The sequence below is a fragment of the Hemibagrus wyckioides genome, linkage group LG06, assembly GCF_019097595.1.
Source record: "Hemibagrus wyckioides isolate EC202008001 linkage group LG06, SWU_Hwy_1.0, whole genome shotgun sequence".
Lineage (NCBI taxonomy): Eukaryota > Metazoa > Chordata > Actinopteri > Siluriformes > Bagridae > Hemibagrus > Hemibagrus wyckioides.
Window position 1 is genome coordinate 43,586,410 of NC_080715.1, and position 24,859 is coordinate 43,611,268.

General features: G+C 43.0%; 1 protein-coding gene across 1 annotated transcript; it reads right to left on the bottom strand.

The window, feature by feature from the left end:
• Positions 1–978: 978 nt before the first annotated feature.
• On the bottom strand, positions 979–12,188 carry LOC131353779 (tripartite motif-containing protein 16-like). Its single transcript, XM_058390848.1, has 6 exons — positions 11,463–12,188; positions 10,751–10,846; positions 10,361–10,594; positions 10,057–10,228; positions 9,759–9,818; positions 979–1,928 (listed from the first exon to the last, which is right to left on the bottom strand). Exons 1-6 carry the CDS (start codon positions 12,051–12,053, stop codon positions 1,405–1,407), a joined length of 1,677 nt encoding a protein of 558 aa, XP_058246831.1. The 5' UTR covers positions 12,054–12,188; the 3' UTR covers positions 979–1,404.
• Between the last annotated feature and the right edge of the window lie 12,671 nt (positions 12,189–24,859).

Consider the following 24,859-nt stretch of genomic DNA (forward strand, 5'->3'; position numbering starts at 1 on the left):
GGATGCTAACGTGGAGCTACCCGGCTTCAGCACGGTCAGGGCAGACAGAGACACTAAAGCCTGCGGGAAGCAGAAAGGAGGAGGACTCGCCATTTATGTGCACACGAGGTGGTGTAATCCTGGGCATGTGAGCATAACAATCTCCAGCTGTTGCAGGGACATCGAACTTCTGGCTGTAAGTTTGCGTCCCTATTACTTGCCCAGGGAGTTTGGACATGCCATTGTTCTCATTGTTTACATCCCCCCACGCGCCCACGCGGAAGTAGCGTGTGACGTCATCCACTCTGCTGTTGCTGAGGCTGAGCACATTCCTGAGAGACTGCTTCGGGGGCACAGACTGGGATGTACTGCAGGGGCCACGCAGTGAAAACATTGAGGATGTTGTTGACTGCACTACTGACTACATCAACTTCTGTATGGGCGTTGTTGTTCCAGTAAGAACTGTATGCTGCTATGCAAACAACAAGCCCTGGATCACAAGTGACATCAAGGGACTTCTGAACCAGAAGAAGAGGGACTTTAAGGATGGTTATCAGCAGGAGCTTAAGCGTGTGCAGAAGGAACTAAAAGTCCAGCTCAGGGAGGCGAAGGAGCAGTAGAGAAGAAAGCTGGAGCAGAGGTTGCAAAACAACAGCGTGAAGGAAGTGTGGAGAGGGATGAAGACAACAACCGGATTCAGCTCGAAGCAGGGTAACACCATTGAAGGAGGTGTGGGAATGGCGAACCAGCTAAACAACTTCTTCAACAGGTTTGACAACTCCAACTCATTCACACTGCACCCCACACCCCACTTCTGCTCTCAATCTACCCACTGAGATCTCCAAAACTTCTGACTGAAATCTCTTCACAGTTTGAACCGTGTGCTGTTTCCTCTCTCTCTCTCTCTCTCTCTCTCTCTCTCTCTATCTCAGTAAATCAAAGCTGCTTCTGTTATTTTAGTCGGTCAGATGAAGACAAGAAGATATGAAGAAAATCCCACAGAAGCTTCTTTATTTGGAGTTAATCAGAATCATTTCATTGATGCAGCTGATGATAATTACTTTTGTACATGAGATTGAATGTGATTGGTTTATTCTGAACAGAGACACACCCCCAATTATAAAGCTGTACATACTTACACAACCAGGATATTGTAAATTTTATAAATGTTTCATTAAAATAAGGTTCTTAATTGTTAAAAACCTATAAACCTCACTTCTGTAAGTGTCTGTGGATAATAAAATGATTACCACATTACAAAGAATGAATATTCTGTGTGTGTGTTTTAGATTTACATTTTAGTGCTTTGGTGCTCAGGAACGATCTCTCTATAATGTGGAATCTTGTTGAAATGAAACACTTTTCTATAAGATCATTTGTGATACAATTTCTACTTGTTACTGACCACAAAACACCAGATACATCTTATTCTGGATCACACAACCTCACTTCTGATAGACCAACAAAGAATCCAGCATATAGAGGCTGAGTGAATGTGGTGTGGACTCTGTGGAGGAGCTTCATGGTGTCAGAGACGCTGTAGAAGGACAGAGTTCCTGCACTGTGATCCACATAAACTCCTATTCTGGAGGATGATGGAACTCTGAGATCAGTCTGAATGTTGTTGTGATAGAAAGAGAGAGAAGAAGAAGAACATCGCAGACACCAGGACTGATTGTTGTGTCCAAACACACACTCATCACCCCGTCCTTTCCTGCTGATGTCTTTATATGAGACTGATATGGACACAACACCACCGCTCCACTCCACCTCCCAGTAACAGCGTCCACACACACTCTCCTTACACAACACCTGAAACCAGGAGTCAAATCTCTCTGGATGATCAGAGTACTGCTGCTCTCTCTTACTGAATCTCACCACTCTGTTCTTCTCAGACAGAATGAGGTTAGGATGTGTCGTGTAGGGATCCAGAGTCAGATAACAGAAATCTAAAATAAAAAAGAAAAACAAACTGAACAATGTGAACATGTTGGGTTTAATTCACAGAATACTGTATATTCATGTGAAGAGTGTGTGTGTGTGTGATTTACTCTGCTTGTTTGTTTGTGTGTGTGTGTGTGTGTGTGCATGAGTGTGTGTGTAATTTACTCTGCTTGTTTGTTTTTGTGTGTTTGTGTGTGTGCATGAGTTGTGTGTGTGTGTAATTTATACTTCTGCTTGTGTGTGTGTGTGTGGTGTGTGTGTGTGTAATTTACTTTGCTTGTTTGTTTGTGTGTGCATGTGTGTATATGTGTGTGTGTAATATACCCTGCTAGTTTGTGTTTGTGTGCGTGTGTGTGTGTGTAATTTACTCTGCTTGTTCGTTTGTGTGTGTGTGTGTGTGTGTGTGTAGTGTTTTGGGTCAAGTGTCCATTCCAGCAAACTTTAAGAAGGTCTCCACAGGAATTGATTAATTATTTTTATTATATTATATTTATTTTGTTTCTTTGTGCATATTTCTATTCACTATGAGAATCCTGGGTAATTGCATTTTGTTTTAAAATAATACATTGAGTTTTGTGTGTCATTGATGTCATTTCCGCCTGAATAATTAACTTACCCCCCCCCTCGCTCAGAACAACTTTGGTCATGAGTGAGGCAGAGACTGCAGAACTGAGGGTGTGTTGCAATTTGTGTTGATCCTTGTCCTGTCTTTAATAAATTGCAGATATAGTCCACCAAAGCCAGTGGTGTTGTGGAATTTCTTTGTGGTGCGAGACGAAGTACACTACAAATTGGTGCCGTGACCTGGATCAAGAGATTAGCCATCTCAGATCGCTGGGTAGCGTCATCTCCATCAACATCACCAGAACAGAGAACTTTGGGGTAGATAAGCAGTGTGACAAACATGGCACTTACGGTTTTGCATGCAATGACACAAGAACACATGTCAGATGTAAATGTTAATCCTACAAATGTGACACCTGTTTGTGTAAGAAGTGGTATTTCAAGCTCACAGAGGTTCTCTCCTGGAATGGGGAGGGGGATCCAGTTAAACACTATGCTAGACCAAAACATGGTAGCCACTCCTTTACGTCCTTTAACTAATACTGCAACGTTGCCTCGCATGAGTAGTGACATAACAGAGCCTAATGGAGAAAGAACATGCAACCCCCCAGGGGGCGAGCAAGTGAATCAGTGGCAAATGATGGCAGATTTAATGAAGCAACTTGGTAGTGAAATTGGGAATCAAATTGTGGCAAACCTGAGACCTGCAGGGCAGAATGCTCAGAGAGATTATGTAGATCGTGCCCAGCAGCCCACGCCCCAGACTCATGATTTGTCAAATTTTAACCTAGTTGTTAGGCATCAAGATATCAAAGAACCACCTACCTTTAGTGGTGATAAGACAGATCGGTGCACAATTGGTGAGTGGCAAGAATTAGTACAAGCTTACTTGAACAAAAAGGGCTTCAGTGTATCTGAACAGGGCCAGGAGATTCTCGATAAGTTAATGGGCCAGGCTAAAGACATTGTAAGGACATGTATTCGCAACAATCCCTTGATTGATGTGGTAAGAGACCCACATGTCATCTTTTCAATTCTAAGACAACATTTTGGGGATGCAATTTCCTCCACAACACCTCTGCGAGACTTTTATGAGACTTTGCCAAGGTAGTCAGAGAATGGCTTAGATTATTGGATCAGATTGAACAAGGCTGTTTATCTAGCCGATGAATGCTTAAAACGACAGGGGAAAAGAGTAGAAGACCCTAGCCATGAAGTGATGATAATGTTTGTAAGGCATTGCCCGGAGCCTAGTCTGTACATGGCCCTTCGAGTAAACCACTGGAGAGTTGAGATGCACGTGAAATCCAAGCATTAATTGACAGCCACCACAAAGACAAGCAGTTCACCAGAGTGGATAGGGGGATAAAGGTAGATGAAACCTCTCCTAATGCCTGGTGCATGACATAGCAGCAGCCCACTACCAGTAGTCAGGCAAGCAACTTGGACCCAGCTCTCCTTGGACGAGTAGCTTCCCTTCTAGAGCAGTTCCTTGTTAAACAGAAGGGGCAAGAACAGGTGGCTGAAGAGTGCAAGGTCATATCTGTAAACTCTGCAGCCCCATGTAAGATATGTAGGGCTCAAGACCATACAACAAAGACTCACTGTTTTAAAGAGGGACTGTGTTTTAGGTGTTTCAAGACAGGGCACAGAGGTTTTGAATGCCCTGACAAATAGCAAGTGAAACAAGCTAGAGCCAGTGCAGTCACTGGGCCCGAGCATTATTTAAACTAGAAAACCTACACTGTGAGGGGAACAGTGGGTCCCAGACAAGCATGGTCCCCAGACAACCCATTGGATGTTTACACAACTACTATTGACCATCTGATTCGAAAGAGTGTGAGTGAAATAAATGCGATTCAGCAAAAGACTCCATGTGCAATTTCAAAAGCCTCTTACAAAAGAATTAATGATGAAGATGATCTGTTCTATGCTCCAGCATTAGTTGAAGGGAAAGTGAAACTTTTAGCTCTTGTGGATAGTGGATCAGTTCCTTGTACATTGAGTGAATCAGCTGAATGCACACTTAAGGACAGGGGCTTGATCAGAACAGATTTGAGTAAACCCACCAAAAAAGTACTTACTGGTTGTGGAGGGAACGAAACAAAACCAAGGTGCACATATGAGTTGAATGTGGATATGCTCGAATGCAAAATGACACTCAACTTCCTAGTTGTTCCAGGCCAAAAGGATGACATGATAGATGGATCAAATGTCATCAGGCATGTGACACGCAGGCAGATGAAAAAAACTGAATGGTACTGGAAAAGCCTTTCTCAACCAGTTCGAGAGAATTGTCAAGAGCCCCTTCTGAATATGCTTTCTAATGTTGATCGCTGGCATGGAGACAAGATACCACAAAGAGTTGGCATTGTAGTGTTGAGACAGTGTGTCACACTGGAGCCACAACATGAACCCTTGGTCTGTGGAAGGTTAAAGGAAGAAGTCCCTCTGTCCATTGGAAGTACTGTCATGCTGGAACCCTCCACTTCCCGTTCTGCACCAAGAAATGTCATGGTGGCTCATGCCATTTGCCCATTGTGGGGCGATAAGTGGATCCCTATGAGAGTAATCAACATGATTGACCGCCCCATTGTCTTGCGCCGCAACACTAAGATAGCTCATGTGCACCTGTGCCTTGCACTAGAGGAACTAGATCTCACAGAAAAGGGGAGAGAGTACCAGCAGATATGTGTTCCCTAAAATATTGTGCAAACTAATGAGTTTAACAAGGAAAGTAGGCAACAGACTGACTACAGAATCAAACTGAGAGAATTGGGACTGACAGAAATTGACCTTGACTCCTGTGTGGTAAGTGATTGCTGGAAGGGAGAGCTGGCTGACCACATAGTACAGTATGAAAGTATCTTCTCTTGTGATAAATTAGACTGTGGTAAAGTTAAGAACACTGTTCATCGAATACGACTCAAAGATGAAAGGCCCTTTCGCTTGCCTTACAGAAGGGTTCCTCCAGCCCATTACCAGAAATTGAGACAAACATTGGATGAGATGGAGGAGCGTGGTATCATTGAGAAAATCAAACAGTGAATGGGTTTCCCCCTTAGTTTTAGTTTGGAAGCCCTCTGGGGAGCTAAGGATATGCACTGACTTTAGGTGGCTCAATCAAAGAACAAAGAAGGATGTGTATCTTTTACCCCATCAAGCTGATGCCCTTGCATCCTTAGGAGAAAACTGTTATTTTAGCACCATGGATCTAACATCGGGCTTCTATAACATCCCAATTCATGAGGATGATCGTAAATACATGGCATGCACAACACCAGTAGGGCTCTATGAGTATAACCGTATGGCCCAGGGGTTATGTAACAGCCCAGCAACATTCTCTCGCATGATGACATCAATATTCGGAGACCAGAACTGCCTTTCACTTCTCTGTTACCTAGATGATTTACTTGTCTTTGGCAAAACTGAGATGGAAGCGCTCAGTCGTCTCGAGATGGTGTTTTCTCGGCTTAGCGAGCATAACCTGAAACTGGCACAGAAGAAGTGCTATTTCCTAAGGAAAACTGTCAAGTTTTTGGGTCATATAGTAACAGAGAGCGGCATAGCAACTGACCCAACGAAAGTGTCTGCAATCAGTGACATCAGATCCACAGATTTAATGGAAGCAGATGGAAAGACTCCATCACCAACCAAAGTTAATTTTTTTCTTGGTATGGAAAATTACTATTCTCATTTCATTGAAGACCTCTCAACTTTAGCAAAACCATTGTTTAAACTGACAGCTGAACAGGAAGTCAGGAAGAAACGTGGACAACAACCATGCTTTGTTTCCAAACTTAGACAGTTAAGTCCTGAAGACTGGACTGCAGAGTGTGACACAGCTGTAGAAAGGATAAAGCATGCACTTTCCCACACCATTGTTCTTGCCCACCTGGACTTCAAGCAACCTTTCCTTTGGTCCACTGATGCATCTATGGATGGTTTGGGTGCAGTCTTGAGTCAGATCCCAGAAGGTGAGACGAAACCTCGACCAGTCGCTTTTGCAAGCAAGATCCTGTCAAAAGCCCAGTCCCGTTACCCTGCCCATAGATTAGATGAGTTTTATGCACTAAAGTGGGCGGTCTGTGATAAATTTGCCCATTGGCTGGTGGGGACTAACTTCACGGTGTTAACAGATAACAATCCTCTAACATATATAATGTCGAAGCCAAAGTTGGATGCTTGCAAGCAATGATGGGTGTCTAAGCTGGCTCCTTTTGATTTTGACCTAAGATACATACCTGGTACCAAGAATGTCCCTGCTGACCTCTTAAGTCATCGACCTTTTGCCAGGACATTAGAGGTCTGTGATGCTCTGGAGACTGACGCTAAGCATGTGACCTCTCAGGCCATCCAGGAAACGTTCCATTTGTCAGTGAATGTACACCACCAAATGCATGAAAGCGAGAAGGGTTCCCAAGTTGAAAAACCAAATCTGCTATGTAGTGAAGGGGTGAAAGCTGTATTTGAGTCCTGCCTAAACTGGGAATCTAGTAACCCAGTTCATAGTGTCCATCTACTCCAGAACAATAATTTTGTCCAGGGGGGTGATAGTACTCTTCCTGTTTTCTCTATGGAAGAGATACAGCTGAAGCAGAAAGCAGATCCCACAGTGTCCCGTGTTGTGTTCTTTGTTGAAAGAACAAGGAGACCATCATGTAGGGAGAGGGATAATGAAACTGCGCCAGTAATGCGACTTCTGAAACACTGGGAAAAGCTGGAAGTAAAAGGTGGAGTTCTCTAACGCAGGTCCAAAGATCACGTTGGTAAGGTCAGGACATCAGGGACAAAGCAGAACACTTCATCTTGTATGCCAGAGGTTTTTCTGGTCTGGTATGGACACAGATGTCAAAAAGTATGTGGCACACTGTAAACAATGTGTGGTTGGACTCAGGAACCTGAGGCCAGAGCTCCACTAGAGTCCATCAGAACAAGCACACCACTTGAGCTTGTATGTATAGACTTCTGGTCTTCGGAAGGAATGCATGGAGAGAGTATTGATGTGCTTGTCATAACAGACCATTTCACAAAATTAGCACATGCCTTCCCCTGTCCCAACCAAACAGCTAAGGTGGTGGCTCAGAAATTGTGGAATAACTTTTTCTGTGTGTATGGCTTCCCACAGAGAATACATTCCGAACAAAGGTGCCAATTTCGAGAGCAAATTGATCGCTGAGTTGTTGCTGGTGTCTGGTGTTGATAAGTCCCATACCATGCCGTACCATCCTATGGGTAATGGGCAGACTGAGAGGTTTAATCGCACTCTCTGCAATATGATCCACTATTTGCCTCCTCGAGCGAAGGAAAGGTGGCCAGAAATGATTCAGACACTCACGTTTTCTTACAATTGTACTACCCATGAAACAACAGGGTTTGCACCATTCTTCCTGATGTTTGGGAGAATTCCAAGATTACCTGTAGATGTTGTGTTTGGAAGTGCTTTCAGAGATAAGGATGTTCAGACTTATGATGAATATGTAAAAGCTATTCAGAAAGATCTCAGAGAGGCTATGCATATTGCTAATGGCAATATTACTGATGCCCAGAAGAAGCAGACACAACAGTATAACAAAAGAGCTAAGGGTGCTCTTCTAGAGCTTGGAGATTGTGTTCTCTTGGCGAACAAAAAGGAAAGGGGAAAGGGAAAGTTGGCAGATGTGTGGAATTCGGCTGTTCATGTAGTAACATGGAAAGATCCATCACTGCCCATCTACAGAGTTGAGAACCCCACAACGAAGAACAGTAAGGTGGTCCACCGTAACTTGCTACTCCCAGTCAATTTTCTTCCATTAGAAGAGAAATTGAATCTACAGTCCTATCAACAGTGTCAACAAAGGAAAAATATGAAGGGGAAGACCAAAGTCAAAGATCTCCCTCTGCATCAGAAAGAGGATCAAGGAACAGCAGAATTGATGCATGGATTTTACAAGATGTTGACCTAGAGACCCGATGCACCTCAGAACACTGGAGAGTGTACTGTAGAGGAAAAGACCAAAGAACCTGTCATGGAGTCGGAAAATTCAGCCTGTACAATTTGGACGAAGGGTAAGGATTTTTCTACTGGAAAAGGGAGTGAACACACTGAGGGTTCGTGTGAACAGGAATTAGGACAGATGAATTCAAACAGTGAGCAGTTTGGTGGCCAGAACAGTGAATCTGAACTAGATCTAGATCAGTCGTGCCACAGCAATGAGGAAGGACCCCTAGAATCTGCGAGCAACCAGAGGGTCGAATCAGTTGAATCAGTCATGTCAGATGATGCCAGTTCAATGAGCAGACCGCTCAGAAGCTCTAAGAATAAAGCCTCAATCTGTAAAAGTCGACAAAGGAAGTCTCCAGGCACAATGACTGTAGCAGATACTGCTTTGAGACCTAAGGAGGGGACAGTGAGAACCAGGGCAGGAAGGCTAGTGAAACCTGTTGGATGTCTGCTTGGACGTCTCTGTCAGGGCAAAAGGATCCTCTTGCGGAGTTGCTCAAAATTCTGTCAAATTTTCAAGTGATCCTTGAAGTCAAATTTCAAACTGATTTTGAGAACTGACCAGAATTACAAACTAAGTGAGCTTTAATAGGGTTGAGAAATACTTGATGTGGGAGTGCATGGGAATATGTATAAGGGCATATTTCTGCCAAGCAAAGCATCTTTGCTATTCGTGTGAATGACTCTAGTCTGGGTACTCCCAACAGAAAGAAAATGCCTCACCTAGATTCTTAAAGTTCACTGAAATTTAGGAGGGGAGAGTGTAGTGTTTTGGGTCAAGTGTCCATTCCAGCAGACTTTAAGAAGGTTTCCACAGGAATTGATTAATTATTTTTATTATATTATATTTATTTTGTTTCTTTGTGCATATTTCTATTCACTATGATATCGTGGGTAATTGCATTTTGTTTTAAAATAATACATTGAGTTTTGTGTGTCAGTGATGTCATTTCCACCTGCATAATTAACTTATCCCCCCGCCACTCGCTCAGAACAACTTTGGTCATGAGTGAGGCAGAGACTGCAGAACTGAGGGTGTGTTGTAATTTGTGTTGATCCTTGTCCTGTCTTTAATAAATTGCAGACATAGTCCACTAAAGCCAGTGGTGTTGTGGAATTTCTTTGTGGGGCGAGACGAAATACGCTACATGTGCATGAGAGTATGTGTGTGTGTGTGTGTGTGTGTGTGTGTGTGTAATTTACACTTCTACTTCTTTGTGTGTGCGTATGTGTATGTGTGTGCGCATGTGTGTGTGTGTGTTTGTGAGTGTATGTGTGTGAGACGTACATTTCAGAAACTCTTCTCTGCTCTGTGGCTCTGGTGGTGAAATGATCTGAACTGCTGCAGCTGTGGAGAGAAAAATGGAAATGAAGACAAAAAGCATCATCAGGTTGTGTAAAAGATGGAAACAGTTGAAAGTGATACAGTCAGTTTATTCATTTGAAATCAGTATTTTACTTCAAAGTGTCAGGTGAACAAACTGGCTGCAGAAAAGTAAGCAGGAGCATGGCTAAGAAATAACACTTCACAGAGCGAGTAAAGACGTCCATCATTGTGTTTCTCCAGCAGGAGCAGCTCCTCTTACCATGTGGAGGGATTTTGTTGAATTCCTCCTCACAGAATTCCTCCAGTCTCTTCTTCAGATCTGAGAGAGAATTCCTCACTCCATCAAATGACAGATGTTGAGGGACAGTGATGCTGGACGTGTCAAAATTGGGTCTGGTAAATGGAGGAGACCGACGTCCAGAAGCTAAAGCCTACAAAGAACAAATGAAATGAAAGACACACTTGTGATGTCAGACAGGGACATTTATTGCTGCTTTAATGAGAGGTGTTTTAGAGAGTGTGTGAGGAACAGCTGGCTCTGTAGATCAGACAGTGAGTGTTACCTGGAGGAAATGGATGTGATCGTGTGTGTGTGAAAGTTGCTCCAGCTCAGTGACTCTCCTCTGAAGATCAGCAATCTCCTGCTCCAGTTGCTCCAGGAGTCGTTCAGCTCGACTCAGTTCAGCCTTCTCCTGAGCTCTGATCAGCTCCGTCACCTCCGAGCGCTTTTTCTCCATGAAGCTGATCATCTCAGTAAAGATCCTCTCACTGTCATCTACTGCTGTCTGTGCACTGAGCTGTTAGAACACACACACACACACACACACACACACACACACACACAGAAGATTTAAATCTCATCTATCATTCCCTCTCTTACTGGGACTCTAAATGACTGGTTGTCCATGTTGTGTGTGTTTCTAGGAGCAGCTCTGTCTCTGCTCACTGCTCACCTTTATAGTGTTCACAGTCTGTTTCAGCTCCTGCACCTTCTTCTGCTTCTCCTGGATTCTCTGCTGGAATTTCATCTGCTCCTCCTTTAACTCACTCTGAGGACAAATAAGATATTTTGAATTCTTGTTAAAGTTCATTCATCTTAATTAGCTCCTACTGCAGAGTGTCTAATCACCTGTCAGCACAGTGTTGAGGAATTTCTGTTTGGTTTCTGCATTTTATTATTAGATAGACATACACTCCATGATGCTTATAGTAGAGATTAATAATTGAGTAATAAAGAGTAAACATTGAGATTTTTGGCTGGTAAAACCTCTGCTTTCATTTTCATACAAATACGTTATGACAAGAATCTCTGCACTCTGAGTAGTGTTAGCCAGCAGATCTATCAGCCCAGTCATTAAAAGTTAGATGTGGATGAACTCTGGCTTTTTGTTTGTGATAGGGATGAGGTGTGTGTGGGTGTGTGTGTGTTCACCTGCCTTGTCCTGTCACTGGAATGTTTACTAACTTGTCTGACTAGATTAATATGACAAGATAACTGAGGAAAAATTTAAATCTCTGTTAAACTGAATACATTCAATTTAATTAACTTTTACAGAACATAAACATTTTGATTGATAAACAAATTGAATTCAAAACTGAAATCATATAACTGACTAAAGCACCAGTTTCTATACAAGAACAAATATATATAATTAAAATTCTCACCTGTTTCTTAACACTTTCTTCTGCAGCTGTGACGATGTCGTGTCCTCTGTGATTTTCCATCATACACATATAACAGATGCAGGTTTGATCAGTACGACAATAGATCTCAAACACCCTTTTATGTTCAGAGCAGATCTTCTCTTTTAGCTTTGCTGAAGCTACAATTAATGTGTGTTTTGTCAAAGTAGAAATTTCAAGATGAGGTTTCAGATGAATGTCACAGTAAGAATCCAAACACACTGGACAGGACTTGACGGCTTTGCGTTTTCTCCCGGTGCAGAAATCACACTCCACATCTCCAGGTCCAGCGTAACAGTGAGCAGTAGAAGTAGCTTGGAAGTCAATCTTCTTCAGTTTCTCCACCACTTCAGCCAGCATGTTGTTTCTGCATAGAACAGGCCTTGGAGTGAAAGTGTCTCTGCACTGAGGACAGCTGTAGACGCCCTTCTGATCCTCCTGATCCCAGCAGCCATTAATACACACCTTACAGAAACTGTGACCACAGGGGATAGTCACCGGATCCTTCAGGAGATCCAGACACACTGGACAGATGAACTGATTCTGATCTACTGAAATACAGGCATCAGCCATTTTCCTGAACTCTCACACATGCACACACACACACAGAGTGAAAGAGAGAGAGAGACAGAGAGAGAGAGAGAGAGAGAGAGAGAGAGAGAGAGAGCGAGCGAGAGAGAGAGAGAGCGTCACTCAGAGCTCAGTTTCATTTTGTATGAAATAAGTTGGAGTAACTTCCAGGTTCTGTGTGGCAGAGTAAGACGGGGTGGAGAGAGAGAGAGAGAGGGCGAGAGAGAGAGAGCTATTGAAGATCTGGATACGGATGTAACCTGCTTTTCCGAAAAGGGAACAAGTCACTGCATTGCTTGCTACACAAGAGGATACCAGACGTCTTCTTTCAGACAATTAGAATCTGGAGTTAGGTGACGTAGAAGCCCTTTAATGCACTTACTGACAAACACTGCTATGTCACCTGACCTCTGTCAGTCCAGAGAATCAGACACTGGTTTCATATAGGCTTTTCCATCGGATCAAGTCTTGACGAAGCGTCTTGTTCCCTTTTCAGTGCACTGGATTACACCAACAACCTGAAACATTTTGCTGAACAGGATGCTTCAACAAATCCTTCCTTAGCTTCTAGTGTCAGTGTCTAGTTCTGAGAATGTTTAACCCAAGTTTATAATATGCACTTAGTGAAGCTAAAAATTTCAGAACATTTTCTATTATAAAAGGCTTATAAGCAACTGCCACATCACAGAACTGTTTTCAGAGGTTTTTATAGACTTTCTTTTAAAAAAAATCTTATTTTTTTATAGATATAAACTTGAAATTTTGTAGTCTTTTGTATATTTTTATATTTTATAGTATGTGTATTTTTTATGTTTCTTCCCTTTCTGCTATTATTTAAAGTATGACTGCATTTAATTAAGATATACCTATATAATTGATGCTGAATGAAATACCAAGAGACAATTTGTTTTTAACTTATTTTTCTATGGTATTTTGATACTTTTGCAATATGCATAGCTTTAAAACAACAAACAACAAGAATTATGTACACAGCCAACAGTATTAAAGTTTTACAGCATTTTTTAACATTTAAAAATATCACATCACTTTTACATTACAGAGCATTTTAAAGATTTTAAAGAAATAGCTCTTTGCTGTTTACTTCAGAACAATAAACAAAACTACTCTTTAGACTATGATAATATGAAAATATAACATTTAATGCTGACAAACTATGGTTTCACTTGTAAAAACAAAAAATGGTTTTCTTTAAGGGTCAAAGTTCACTGGGTCATGTACTCGCAGCAGCCGCTAATTTTTTATTGTTATTGTTTTTAGACATGATGCAATACATTTAACAAGATAAGAGATTCAGATGTGTTAATAAAGGCTATTATTTTGCAATCAATACCAATATTTACCTTGGTTTCCATTTAGAGTATGGGAATTTTAATGTGACCGGATTATTATCAAATAATAAACATGGCAGGATCTCCAATCTCACTTGACGCGGGGGAAAACGCATGACCATTGAATTCATATACAATCAACATTTCTCGATCAAAATGCACAAAATTTTATCATTTAAAAAAGGAAAGTTTGCAGGTTTTTTAATCATATATGCCACTTATTTAAACTCTGAATGGTTTTTGAAATATTTGAGGTCAACTTTGAATAATTATACAGAAGTTAACTTTTGGCGTAGGAAGAAGCTCATCTTATTAGTCGAAATAATTTAAATTAGCATAATTCAACAAACAGTATGTGCATTTTGAATGGAAAATACCCACCCCTTCAAAACCACATTGATGAGTGAGCTGGTTATGTTATCGGTAAAAAAAAGAAAGAAAAAAAGGCATAGCACAGCACATTTAGCAAATAAATTTTTTTGACTGTGTAAAAATGATTCAAACACAACCTACATCATTTGAATATTTTTGTTTATTTTTTAAAGCTACCTTTACATTTTATTTTTTGTACTTCTTACTACTTTGTATTGGATAATTCCAATAGGATTATCAGATAATCTGTGGTTGTTTCTAAGATTAAGCAACATTTAGAACAGGCTGTTGTTGTCAAGTTCATAATATTTGAAATGTTGAATATGATTAACTTAAACCTGTCCATGTAGAGTGACATCAGATGTACTGTCTTTTATAGCTGGAAATTTATGTATTAATGTAAATTTTATAATGGCATGCTGGAATTGACTTTTAGGAAACTAGGAAGGGTAAAGGGTTAAGAAATGGCTAATTCAATTTTTAATGGAAAACAGATGCCGCCTATTTTTTAAATAAGAACATCACCAATGGAGTTATTTATATACATATGAATATCAGTGTATCAGAAAACCAAATCAACATACGGCATGTGAGCGCTTCTGTAAAGCACAATAAAGACTACTTTTCTTCCAGGTATAAACTCAGAAGTACATTGACACCCCATGGAAACAACACTCATTTTGTATGTCTATTTATTGTTTCACAGGTAAAGTAATACATACTTTATATATTCTTTTGTTAGTTAATATGACTATGGAAAATTAATTAAAACTGAGTGTGAAGTGACCTAAGTGACTTTGCGCAATAATGTGTTTCAGAAAATTTAATTTAGCCAAATACTAAAAGATGTGCCATATTTAATTTAGGTTGCAAATGCAAATGATTAATGCTGTATTATGTGTATTTGAGAATGTACAGCAGATGGTAATGTTTGAACATTTTTGCAATACAAGTGTTCATTACTTTGGTTTGTGTTTTGTTGATGTTTTAATGGACAGCTAACTGTGTTCCTGTTGTATTAATCGTTCAGTTGTCATATTGAATGCTCTATATAAATATGCTTAAGGTGTGACACGATGCAAATTCCATTCTAAACTATTGTAAACTATTCTAAATTACAATCTACTATTGTGTTTGTTTGTTGTTTGTTTATCTTTTATTTCAGTAATAGGGACATTTGTTAGATGAATTTTGTATTTTGGTTTATCATTTAATTCTGTATATGGAATATGGAGTGCATGTTCTACTCTGTGTGATATTTATAACTTAGATATCTCCTTTATGTGAAATGGGACAAGGTAAATTGATGTATATGTATTCACACATGTTGTATGTACATATCATCTACGTACCATGTTATTCAAGGTACAGATGTCATGTAAAATGAGAAATGTTCAAAGTTGATAGACTTGGTGCGATCTTAGAAGTAAATTGTCGTGCAAAGGGAGCGACACTCATTTTGTTTGTCTCTTTATTGTTTCACAGGTACAAAGTGCTTACCTGCCTCTGTGGCCTCAGATGTCGATATCCCTCTGGTCTGAGGCCGGTAACAGAAGGCACTTGTCACAATCCTACACATCCTTTTACAGACTATTCAATAGTATCCTGAGTGTATTGAGATATTGAGTTCACTGAGTTTATAAAATGTTTACCAAAGTATTATTACCACATTACAAAGATATGAACACACCTTTATTACCACTCAACTCCACCTCCCAGTAATAGCACCCACACATTGTATTTCACCACTCTGTTCTTCTCAGACAGAACGAGGTTAGGATGTGTCGTGTTGGGATCCAGAGTCAGATAACAGATATCTAAAATAAAAGAGAAAAACAAACTGAACAATGTGAACATGTTGGGTTTACTTTGCAGAATACTGTATATCATGAGAGAGAGAGAGAGAGAGAGAGAGAGAGAGAGACATTCACATTCATGTGATGTTTAAAGACCATCTATCATTCCCTCTCTTACTGCAACTCTGCTGGAATTTCATCTGCTCCTCCTTTAAGTCACGTTATGTTATGTTGTGTGTGTGTGTGTGTGTGTGTTTCTGTGTGTGTGTGTGTGTGTGTGCACCTGCTTTGCCTCGTCACTGGAATGTTTACTAACTGCTCTGACCAGATTACAATGATTCCCGAGGATAACTTTAACTCTCTGTTAACCAGAACACATACAATGTAATAAGCTTTTACAAAATCCTTCTGCGGCTGTAAAACTGTTGTGTCTTTTGTGATTATCCATCATACACAAATAACAGTTGCAGCTTTTATCAGTATGACAGTAGATCTCAATCAGCTTGTCATGCTCAGAGCAGATCTTCTCTTATAGTCTTGTCAAGGCTTCAATTACCTTGTGTTTGTTCAAAACTTGATTAAGATGAGTTTCACAAAAATTGCCACACACGTGAGACAGGACTTGACGGCTTTGTGTTTTCTTCAGGTGCAGAAATCACACTTCACATCTCCAGATCCAGCATAACAGGGAATCCAGTCTTCTGTCTGGAGACACCACTTCAGCCAGCATGTTTCTGCATACAGGCATTGGAGTGAAAGTGTCTCTGCACTGAGGACAGCTGTAGATGCCCTTCTGATCCTCCTGATCCCAATAGCCATTAATACACTCCTTACAGAAACTGTGACCACAGGGGAATAGCCACCGGATTCTTCAGGAGATCCAGACACACTGGACAGCTGAACTGATCCACTGAAAGCTGATCTACTGAAATACTGGCCTCGGTCATTTTCCTGAACTCATACACAGAAAGAGAACAGATTTGTTTTCTCTAAAATGAGGTGTTACTTCGGGGTACCGGTTTTGTGAGGCAGGGGTAAAGTCATAGTGGTATTAAATCCTCTGTTAACTGCACACCTGCACTGTAATACTCTGTCACTTTCTTACTGATTGCACACCTGTTCATAGTCTAACAGCAATTTCAGCTACAAAACAAAAGCACTCTCTTAATCGCTTAATTCATTGTGATGAACAAGCTCAGTGTCAATCTTTGTTCCTGACATTACCAAGCCTTCTAATAGTTTAAATCATCAGAAGTGCTCTCAAAAGTCAAATTCCATGGCTAACAGCTAGAGAATAGTGGATTGACCTTTCTATTTGCCCACATTGTCATTGTCAGGTTACGTGGCGTGCATTCCAGGTTCCGCAAGACAACTTCCGGGTTCCTGACACAACTTCCGGTTTACACCATTTTATGCTCATCTGCCCTATATAAGCCAGTGGGCAGCACATGCTCCTTGCCAGATGGTCTCTTCAGCCTTCCTTGCACTCCAGATTACTCATCCCACCTTTTCTTTGGTTCCTGTATGCCAGGTTTTGACTCTGCCTATTTCTGACACTGACTTCTGCTCTGTTCCTGCCTGACTGGTTTGTCTCTGCCTTGCCTTTCTTACTGATTCTGCCTGCCCTGTATTTACCTTGTTCACTGGACTTTGGATTATTGGACTGTGTTCTGTTGCTGATTCTGCCTGCCCTGTTTTTTCCCTGTTCACTGGATTTTGGATTATTGGACTGTATTCTGTTGCTGATTCTGCCAACCCTGCTTACCCTGATTTTCAGCTGTTCGATGGTTGTTGTTTGAGAACTCTGCCATTTACTGTATGTGTTGACTCTTATTAAAGACTTTTATTTTGAACTTGGGAACCACACCTGCCTCACCCCAAACATTTTTCCGGGAGCCAGGATTATGCCATGCGATGTCCTCTACGATGCCTTCTACGATGCCTTCTATCGGGGTCTGGCCTCCGAGATAAAGGATGAGGTCCCTGCCCAGGAGTTACCAGTTGACTTCGACAACCTGGTCACCCTGACTACCCACATTGATCGACGCAACCAGGAACGCCAAACAGAAAGGGCGGTCCGATGACTAGGGAGATCCACTGCGTCTTGCTACCCGCCTTCTCCTACCACTCATGTCTCCACAACCAGGAGCTCTCATCTCACCTAAGCCACGGAGATCGGCCGCCATCACTTTGTATACTGAGAAGGACAGGCGCCAGACCTCTGGACTATGCCTGTATTGTGGAGAGACTGGACACTTTGCTGCTTCCTGCCCAGCAAAAGGCTGGGCTCATCAATGAAGGAAGGGCCAGCAGAGAGTCTATGATCCATGGTCCCTTCCAAGCCACTCCTCAAGATCTGCATTTCTGTCATCTAGCAGGGCCATGACCTGTCCACCTTTATGGACTCTGGGGCCAACTGTGAATTCATGGACCAGGAACTAGTCAAACAACTAGGCCTCAAGACGGTGCCCCTGCCCTCCAGGTTTGGGCTCTGGATGGCCATGTCCTACATCATGCCTCCCATCACACCAAGCCCTTACTTGTCACCCTCTCTAAAAACCACCAAGAGTGCATGTCTTCTCATCCCGTTGCCATTTGCCCCGGTCATGCTGTGTTTTCTATGGCTCCAGAAGCACAATCCCCACGAAGTGGATGAACCACCCCCCTTACCTTACCATCTCTACCAGCTGACAGGACATAAAGAGATGCCATGACCCAATACATCCAAGAGTCCCTTGCGGCCAGGATAATTCATCCATCCTCCTCACCTGCCACGGCTGGGTTCTTCTTTTTAGGGAAGAAGGATGGGTTCCTTTGTCTGTGCCTTGACTAACGTGGGCTCAATGCCATTACCATCAAGAACCTGTACCCCTTATCTCTCATGTCCACTGCCTTCAAGCACCTCCAGAGGCCCACAGTCTTCACCAAGCACGATCTCTGCAATTCCTATAATCTGGTGTGCATCTGGGAGGGAGATGAATGGAAGATTGCTTTTAACACTCCAACAGGCCATTATGAGTATTTGGTCATAATGTTTGGGCTTACTAATGCCCCAGCAGTTTTCCAAACCCTGGTCAACAACTCCTTCAAGACTACCTCAACCAGTTTGTCTTCATTTACTTGGATGACATCCTCATCTTCTCCCGCTCTCTGGAGGAGCATGTCCACCATGTTTGGCCAGTGCTAAGGTGATTGCTCCTGAACTGTCTGCATGTGAAAGCAGAGAAGTGTGAAATCCACACTTCCAACACCACCTATTTGGGTTTCATGCTCTTGGCCAGTAGCATACAGATGGATCTTAGTCGGGTCGAGGAGTTGAGGGACTGGCCATGCCCTGAAAATTGAAAGCACCTCCAATGTTTCCTGGGGTTTCCCTGCACTGACTCACTTCCTTGCTTCACCCCTTTTGCCCAACTTAAGATGCTCTTCATTACGACTCCTATCCTGACCCTTTTGGACTTGCCCTGCAGGTTTGTGGTGGAGGTGGATACATCAGACCTTGGCATTGGGGCCGTCCTGTCCCAGTGGGTCCCTAAGGACAATTGCCTTCATCACTGTGCCTTCTTCTCTCCTTGCCTCTCCCCAGCCAAACAGAAGTCTATCATCAGTGAATGGGAGCTCTTGGCAGTGAAACTGAAAGAGTGGCGCCACTGGTTGGAGGGTGCAGAGCAGCCTTCATTTGGACAGACCACAGAAACCTAGAATACATTCAGTCAGCCATGTGACTCAATCCTCGACAGGCTCCTTGGGGACTGTTATTTGGGTGTTTCAACTTCACCCTCTCATTCCACCATGGCTCGAAAAATGGGAAGTCCAACTCCCTTTCATGGCACTTGGCCCCCGACGAAAATGGCCTGGCTTCTGAACACATCCTCCCTTCATCTGTGACCATCCATGCCCTCCACCTGGGGATTGACAGAAGAGTGCAGTAGGCAACCTCCGGGGTACCGGTTCCAGACAGTTGTCCCGAGAACAGACTCTTCCTCCCCAACCAACTTAGATCTCAGGTTTTCCAGTGGTACCACTTCAGAAGCAGTCACTTCTGCCATCCTGGGATTTACTGCACCCTGTCCAACCTCCAGCAGCATTTTGGTGGCCTTCACTCAAGCACTTCCAGAGGTTTGTGACAGCTTGTCCCACCTGTGCTCAGCAAAAGTCATCCAGAACCCCACCAGCCAGTCTTCTGCACCCTGTTCTATCTCCTAGATGACACTGGTCCCATATCTTCCTGGATTTTGTCACCAGTCTTCCGGCCACACCACCATCCTTACTAAGGTTGACTGATTCTCCAAAATGGTCGATGTCATGCTCTCTCCACAGTTCACCTTGAAGTTCTGGAAGTAGTTCTGCCAACTCCTGGGTACCTCTATCAGTCTCTCATCTGTCTTCCACCCGCAAGCTAATGGCCAGACAGAGTGATTAAACCAAGAGTTGAAGACCGGGCTCAGAATCCTTTGCTCTGAAAGGCCTGCATCCTGGTCATACAACCTCTTATGGTTGGAATATGCTCACAACTCTCTTCCCTCTGCTGTCACAGGCCTTTCCCCTTTCCAGGCTGCTTATGACTATCAACTGCCTCTGTTCTCCAACCAAAAAGTGGAAGCCTCGGTTCCTTCTGCCCTTGCTCTGGTTAAATGGTGTTGAAGGGTCTGGAGGAGGACCCACTTAGTGCTTCTCTGCTTATCCCAAAGCTACGCCTGATGGGCCAACCGAAGGTGCCACCTGACAACCAGCGCCCCTCCTAGCATCTGTCTATCTTTTTATTTTTAACTGATGACTCTGTGGATACCAATCACTGACCTTCAAGTTAGACATAATGCTGTTTACCATATTTGTTCAAGTGAGCTCTTCCTTATTATTACAGTTAAGTTAGTATCATTTATTAATATTAGTTACTACTAATGGTACCAGGAATGTATTAATTATTTTTATATCCCATACACTATTGTGAAGATCATTGTGGTTATCTGACATTTTAATTATTTTGTCTGACTCTTAAGGTGTAAGGACTTGCTGGATACATGAGTGTTAGAATACATATGCAGATATTTATTAGAATCAGCAGGCAGAATCATAAACGCAAGGCAAAAGGTCAAACCCGGAAAAGCAAATACTAAGCGAACAAAACCAAAACAGAAACAGAGAATCGTAGAAACAGGTAAACAGGCAAGGATCATACACGTAATCAATCAGAGCAGGCAACAATAGCAAGGCTTGGCACGACACCCTAGGAGACGATGCTTTGCATTTGGCCAGAGGGAGCATGCTGGTTAACATCCCTGAAAACCATAAACAACATGCACACACTCAATATTTGGGAGCGGGTCTGTTGGGGAAGTTGTGATGAAATTCTTCAGTCAGAGCAAGGTCCAGGATATCAGCAGCGTTTACCCAACAACGCTCCTCTGGGCCATAACCTTCCCAGTCTACTAGATACTCTAGCCGCCCACCCCGGCGGCATGAGTTCAAGAGTGCACGAACCTGGTAGGCTAAAGCGCCATCTATGTCCAGGGGAGGGGGTGGTTCCAGAGATGTGGTGCGGAGCCGGTGGGTTTGTGATAGGGTTTGAGCAAGGACACTTGGAAGGTAGGTGAAATGCGGTAGGCTGGAGGTAACTCGAGGTGGTAGGAGACCAGGTTAATTTGCCGGATGATTTTGAATGGGCCAATGAATTGGGGACTGAGTTTCTTACATGGCAACTTGAGTTTCAGGTTTTTAGTAGAAAGCTATACTCTTTAGCCCACTTGGTACACATGGTTCACCTGGATTTCCTGTCTTCTGGAGCACACTGGAGTCTCACATGAGCCCTTTCCCAGACCTCCTGACTCCTTCTAGACCAGTCCTCCATGCTCGGGACACAGGAAGGTTCCCCAGATCAGGGGAATAGCAGTGGCTGGTAGCCTAGCATGCACTGAAAAGGAGTCAGCCCTGTAAACGAATGACGTAGGGAGTTCTGGGCATACTCGGCCCAGGGCAGGAACTCACTCCACCTTTGTTGGTCACGGCTGCAGTAGATACGAAAGAATCTCCCCAGTTCCTGGTTGAGGCATTCTTCTTGGCCATTGGTCTGTGGGTGATAACCGGAGCTCAGGCTGATGTTGATGCCCACCTGATGGCAGAACTCGAGCCAGACACGGGACATGAATTGGGTTCCTCGGTCGGACACGATGTCTTCAGTTAGACCAAAGGTGCGGAACATGTGTTGAAACACAGCCTGAGCGGTCTCCATGGAAGTGGGGAGTCCTTTCATGGGAACCAGTTTGCAGCCCTTCGAAAAACGATCTATGATGACCATGATGGTGGTGTATCCTTGAGACACGGGAAGGTCAGTCAGAAAGTCAATAGAAATGTGAGACCAGGGGAGCTGGGGAATGGGTAATGGCTCTAAGAGGCCCTCAGGTAGTTGGCGGCTAGTTCGCGACTGGGCACACATGATGCAATATCTGACAAACTCTTCTCTGTCCTGGCGGAAGGACGGCCACCAGAGCCTTTGCTGTAACAATTGGGTCGTTCTGTGAATACCTGGGTGACCTGTGCTCGGGCTTTCATGAGTCCATTGTATGAATCTGGTACGCAGCGAGGTGGGAACAAACACTTTGGGCGGAGGTGTCTCTGAGTGCTGGGCCTGTTCCATCTCCCTTAGAATGTCCCACTGGACAGGGGCTATGAAAACCGATGAAGGGAGGATAGGCTCGGGGGAAGCGGGTTGGTTTGTGGTGTCATGGAGTCTGGATAGGGCGTTCGCTTTCCCATTTTTTTAGCCCGGCCGGTATGTGACTGAAAACTTAAATCGGGAGAAGAACAGTGCCCATCTGGCTTGGCAGGGGTTTAGTCAGGTAGTAGGATTTATGCTAGGTTACAATGATCAGTGATTATCAAGAATGGATGTTCATGATTTCCTACATCGTAATGTACCTTCGCCAGTGTGAGCTTCCTGCAGAAGAAAGCACAAGGGTGTACCTTCCCCGAACCAGGTTGATGCTGTGACAGGACCACCCCGATCCCACTGCTAGATGCATCCACTTCCACAATGAAGGGTAAGTCAGGTCTCAGATGACAGAGGATGGGGCAGAGGTGAAGCTCTGTTTCAGGAGATGAAAGGCTTTTTTGGCTGAATCAGTCCATTTGAGGTGACGTGGCTTCCTTTTTAATAGAGACGTGAGAGGGTTCACAATGGTGCTGTAGTTTTGTATGAACCTGTGGTAAAAGTTAGCAAAACCCAGCAACCATTGCAAGTCTTTGATGTTGGATGGTTCTGGCCATACTGTGATCGCCAACACTTTGCTCTGGTCCATCTTCACACCACAGGACAGGATTGGATGGAGAGGTGATAACGAAGAATGTGATCGTTTCACAGTGGAATAATCCATATATATGGATATCTATAGATCTATGGATGTGGTTTGGTGGCGGATCAGGCCATCCCCTATAGGCTGGTCGTTGATAGCAGTTACTTTCAATGGAGGCATGCATGGAATAATGGAAATATGGAATTCTGAACCAGGTGATGATCGATGAGATTTACAACAGAACCAGAGTCGATTAGCGCTGTGGAATAGAAATAGTAGAACCCACACACCACAGTAGAAGCACAGCTGGTGCTGTACACGGCGTTCTCGTTCCTCTGTGGAGACTCGAGCCCTTCTGAGTTGCATAGGTTCAGAAAAGTTTGGCTGAAAATCGTGGCTTTCTAGTGGGCAGCGTGATTTGGCGGACGATGGCTGGTGCTGATGGCGTAGATTATCAAGGCGCATGGTGGTGGTAATGTACTGGGACAGGGAAATGTTGGTTTCTCTGCATGCCATGTCTGTTTCAGTTCCATGTTGAGCCCTTCACGAAACACAGCCATGAGTGAGGGCACGTTCCACCCTGATTGCGTCGCCAGCGTGCGAAACTTGATCGCGTATTCCGCTGCAGTGTCTGAGCCTTGGCACAGCTCCAGTAACTGCACTGAAATGTCTCTACCCCCTGCTGGGTATTTGAACACTTCCTTGATCAAGTTTGCAAAATAGTTCGCCGACGTTTTCACTTGGGGGTCAGAATCCCATAGGCTTCCGGCTGCTGGCTAAAGTTGTTGTCGCATTGGTGCAGAAATCCTTGGCATTGGTCAGCAGAGACATCAAACTTCTCAGGAAAAGTGAAGCGTGGTAACTTACTGTGAGAACTCGAGGCCGGTGGGGTAGCAGTAGCTTGGCTGGTGGGCTGTAACTGAAGCTGCTGGTTGGCAGCTTTCAGCGAATCCACTTCCATCTGGTGAGCTTGGATGAGGACTTGCTGACACCACAAAGCCGCTCTCATATCCACTGGACTCATATCCGGCAAAGCATCCTTTAAGGACTCGCTGGACGTGGGAGGGTTAGAATCCATTTGGCCAGAGGGAGCATGCTGCTTAAAAGCCCTGAAAACCGAAAACAACTTGCACACAGTCAATATTCGGGTGAGGGCTCCCTCTGGTGGTCTGGACCTGTGTACATCGTGACATAAGGGTGGATGCTATCTTTATATCGTACTTACTTGTGACTTAGTTGCTTAAACTTATTTGCCCTCCTTATTGCTATGCTATGACTCTCTCTTTCACACTAGCCTGTACTTTTCTGTCAGTTTACCTTAACCTGTTCAACTTTGTATTAAATACAAACTTAGTTTTAAGTTAATCACGTATCAGGCCCTAGTTTCACCACATCTGTATACAGTAAATACGGTATTTTGGTGTTTTCATCACTTGTTTTAGTAAATACCAGCCACTAGAATGGTTATTTTATACACAGCTTACGGGCCTACATAAGCATCATATCTCTTCAGCTTCTCATCACTCCGTGATGTCTGCCTATACTGTGCTTCTGCATAATGTTTGTATAGTGTATATGCATTTTACTTCTAATTTTACATCCAGCTGTTTTCCACCCTCATGCTGTCATCTGAGTTTCATATCTTATTGTTGTCATATCTTCAGCCTGTTATGGCCTTCTTCTCCTTAAGCTCAAGGTACACTCTGTTCCTAGCTCCCTATCTAGTTAATGAGGATATATTCGCAGGCCATGTTGACTGACCTTTCTGACCTGCTTTCCTTTCTAGAAGGATATGGTTAACTTTTGCCATAGCTGATAACTGATAACTGATAATTATATTGCTTGAGCACAGTTTAAGATAAGTGAGATTAATATATGTAATCAAAATAAGTAAAGATTAAAATTAAAATTAACTCTGGATTATGGATTAGATTAGATTTATTTTAACTGAGTAAATTTAAGAATTAAAAATTATCTTTTGATTTGATGATTAAAGTTGATTA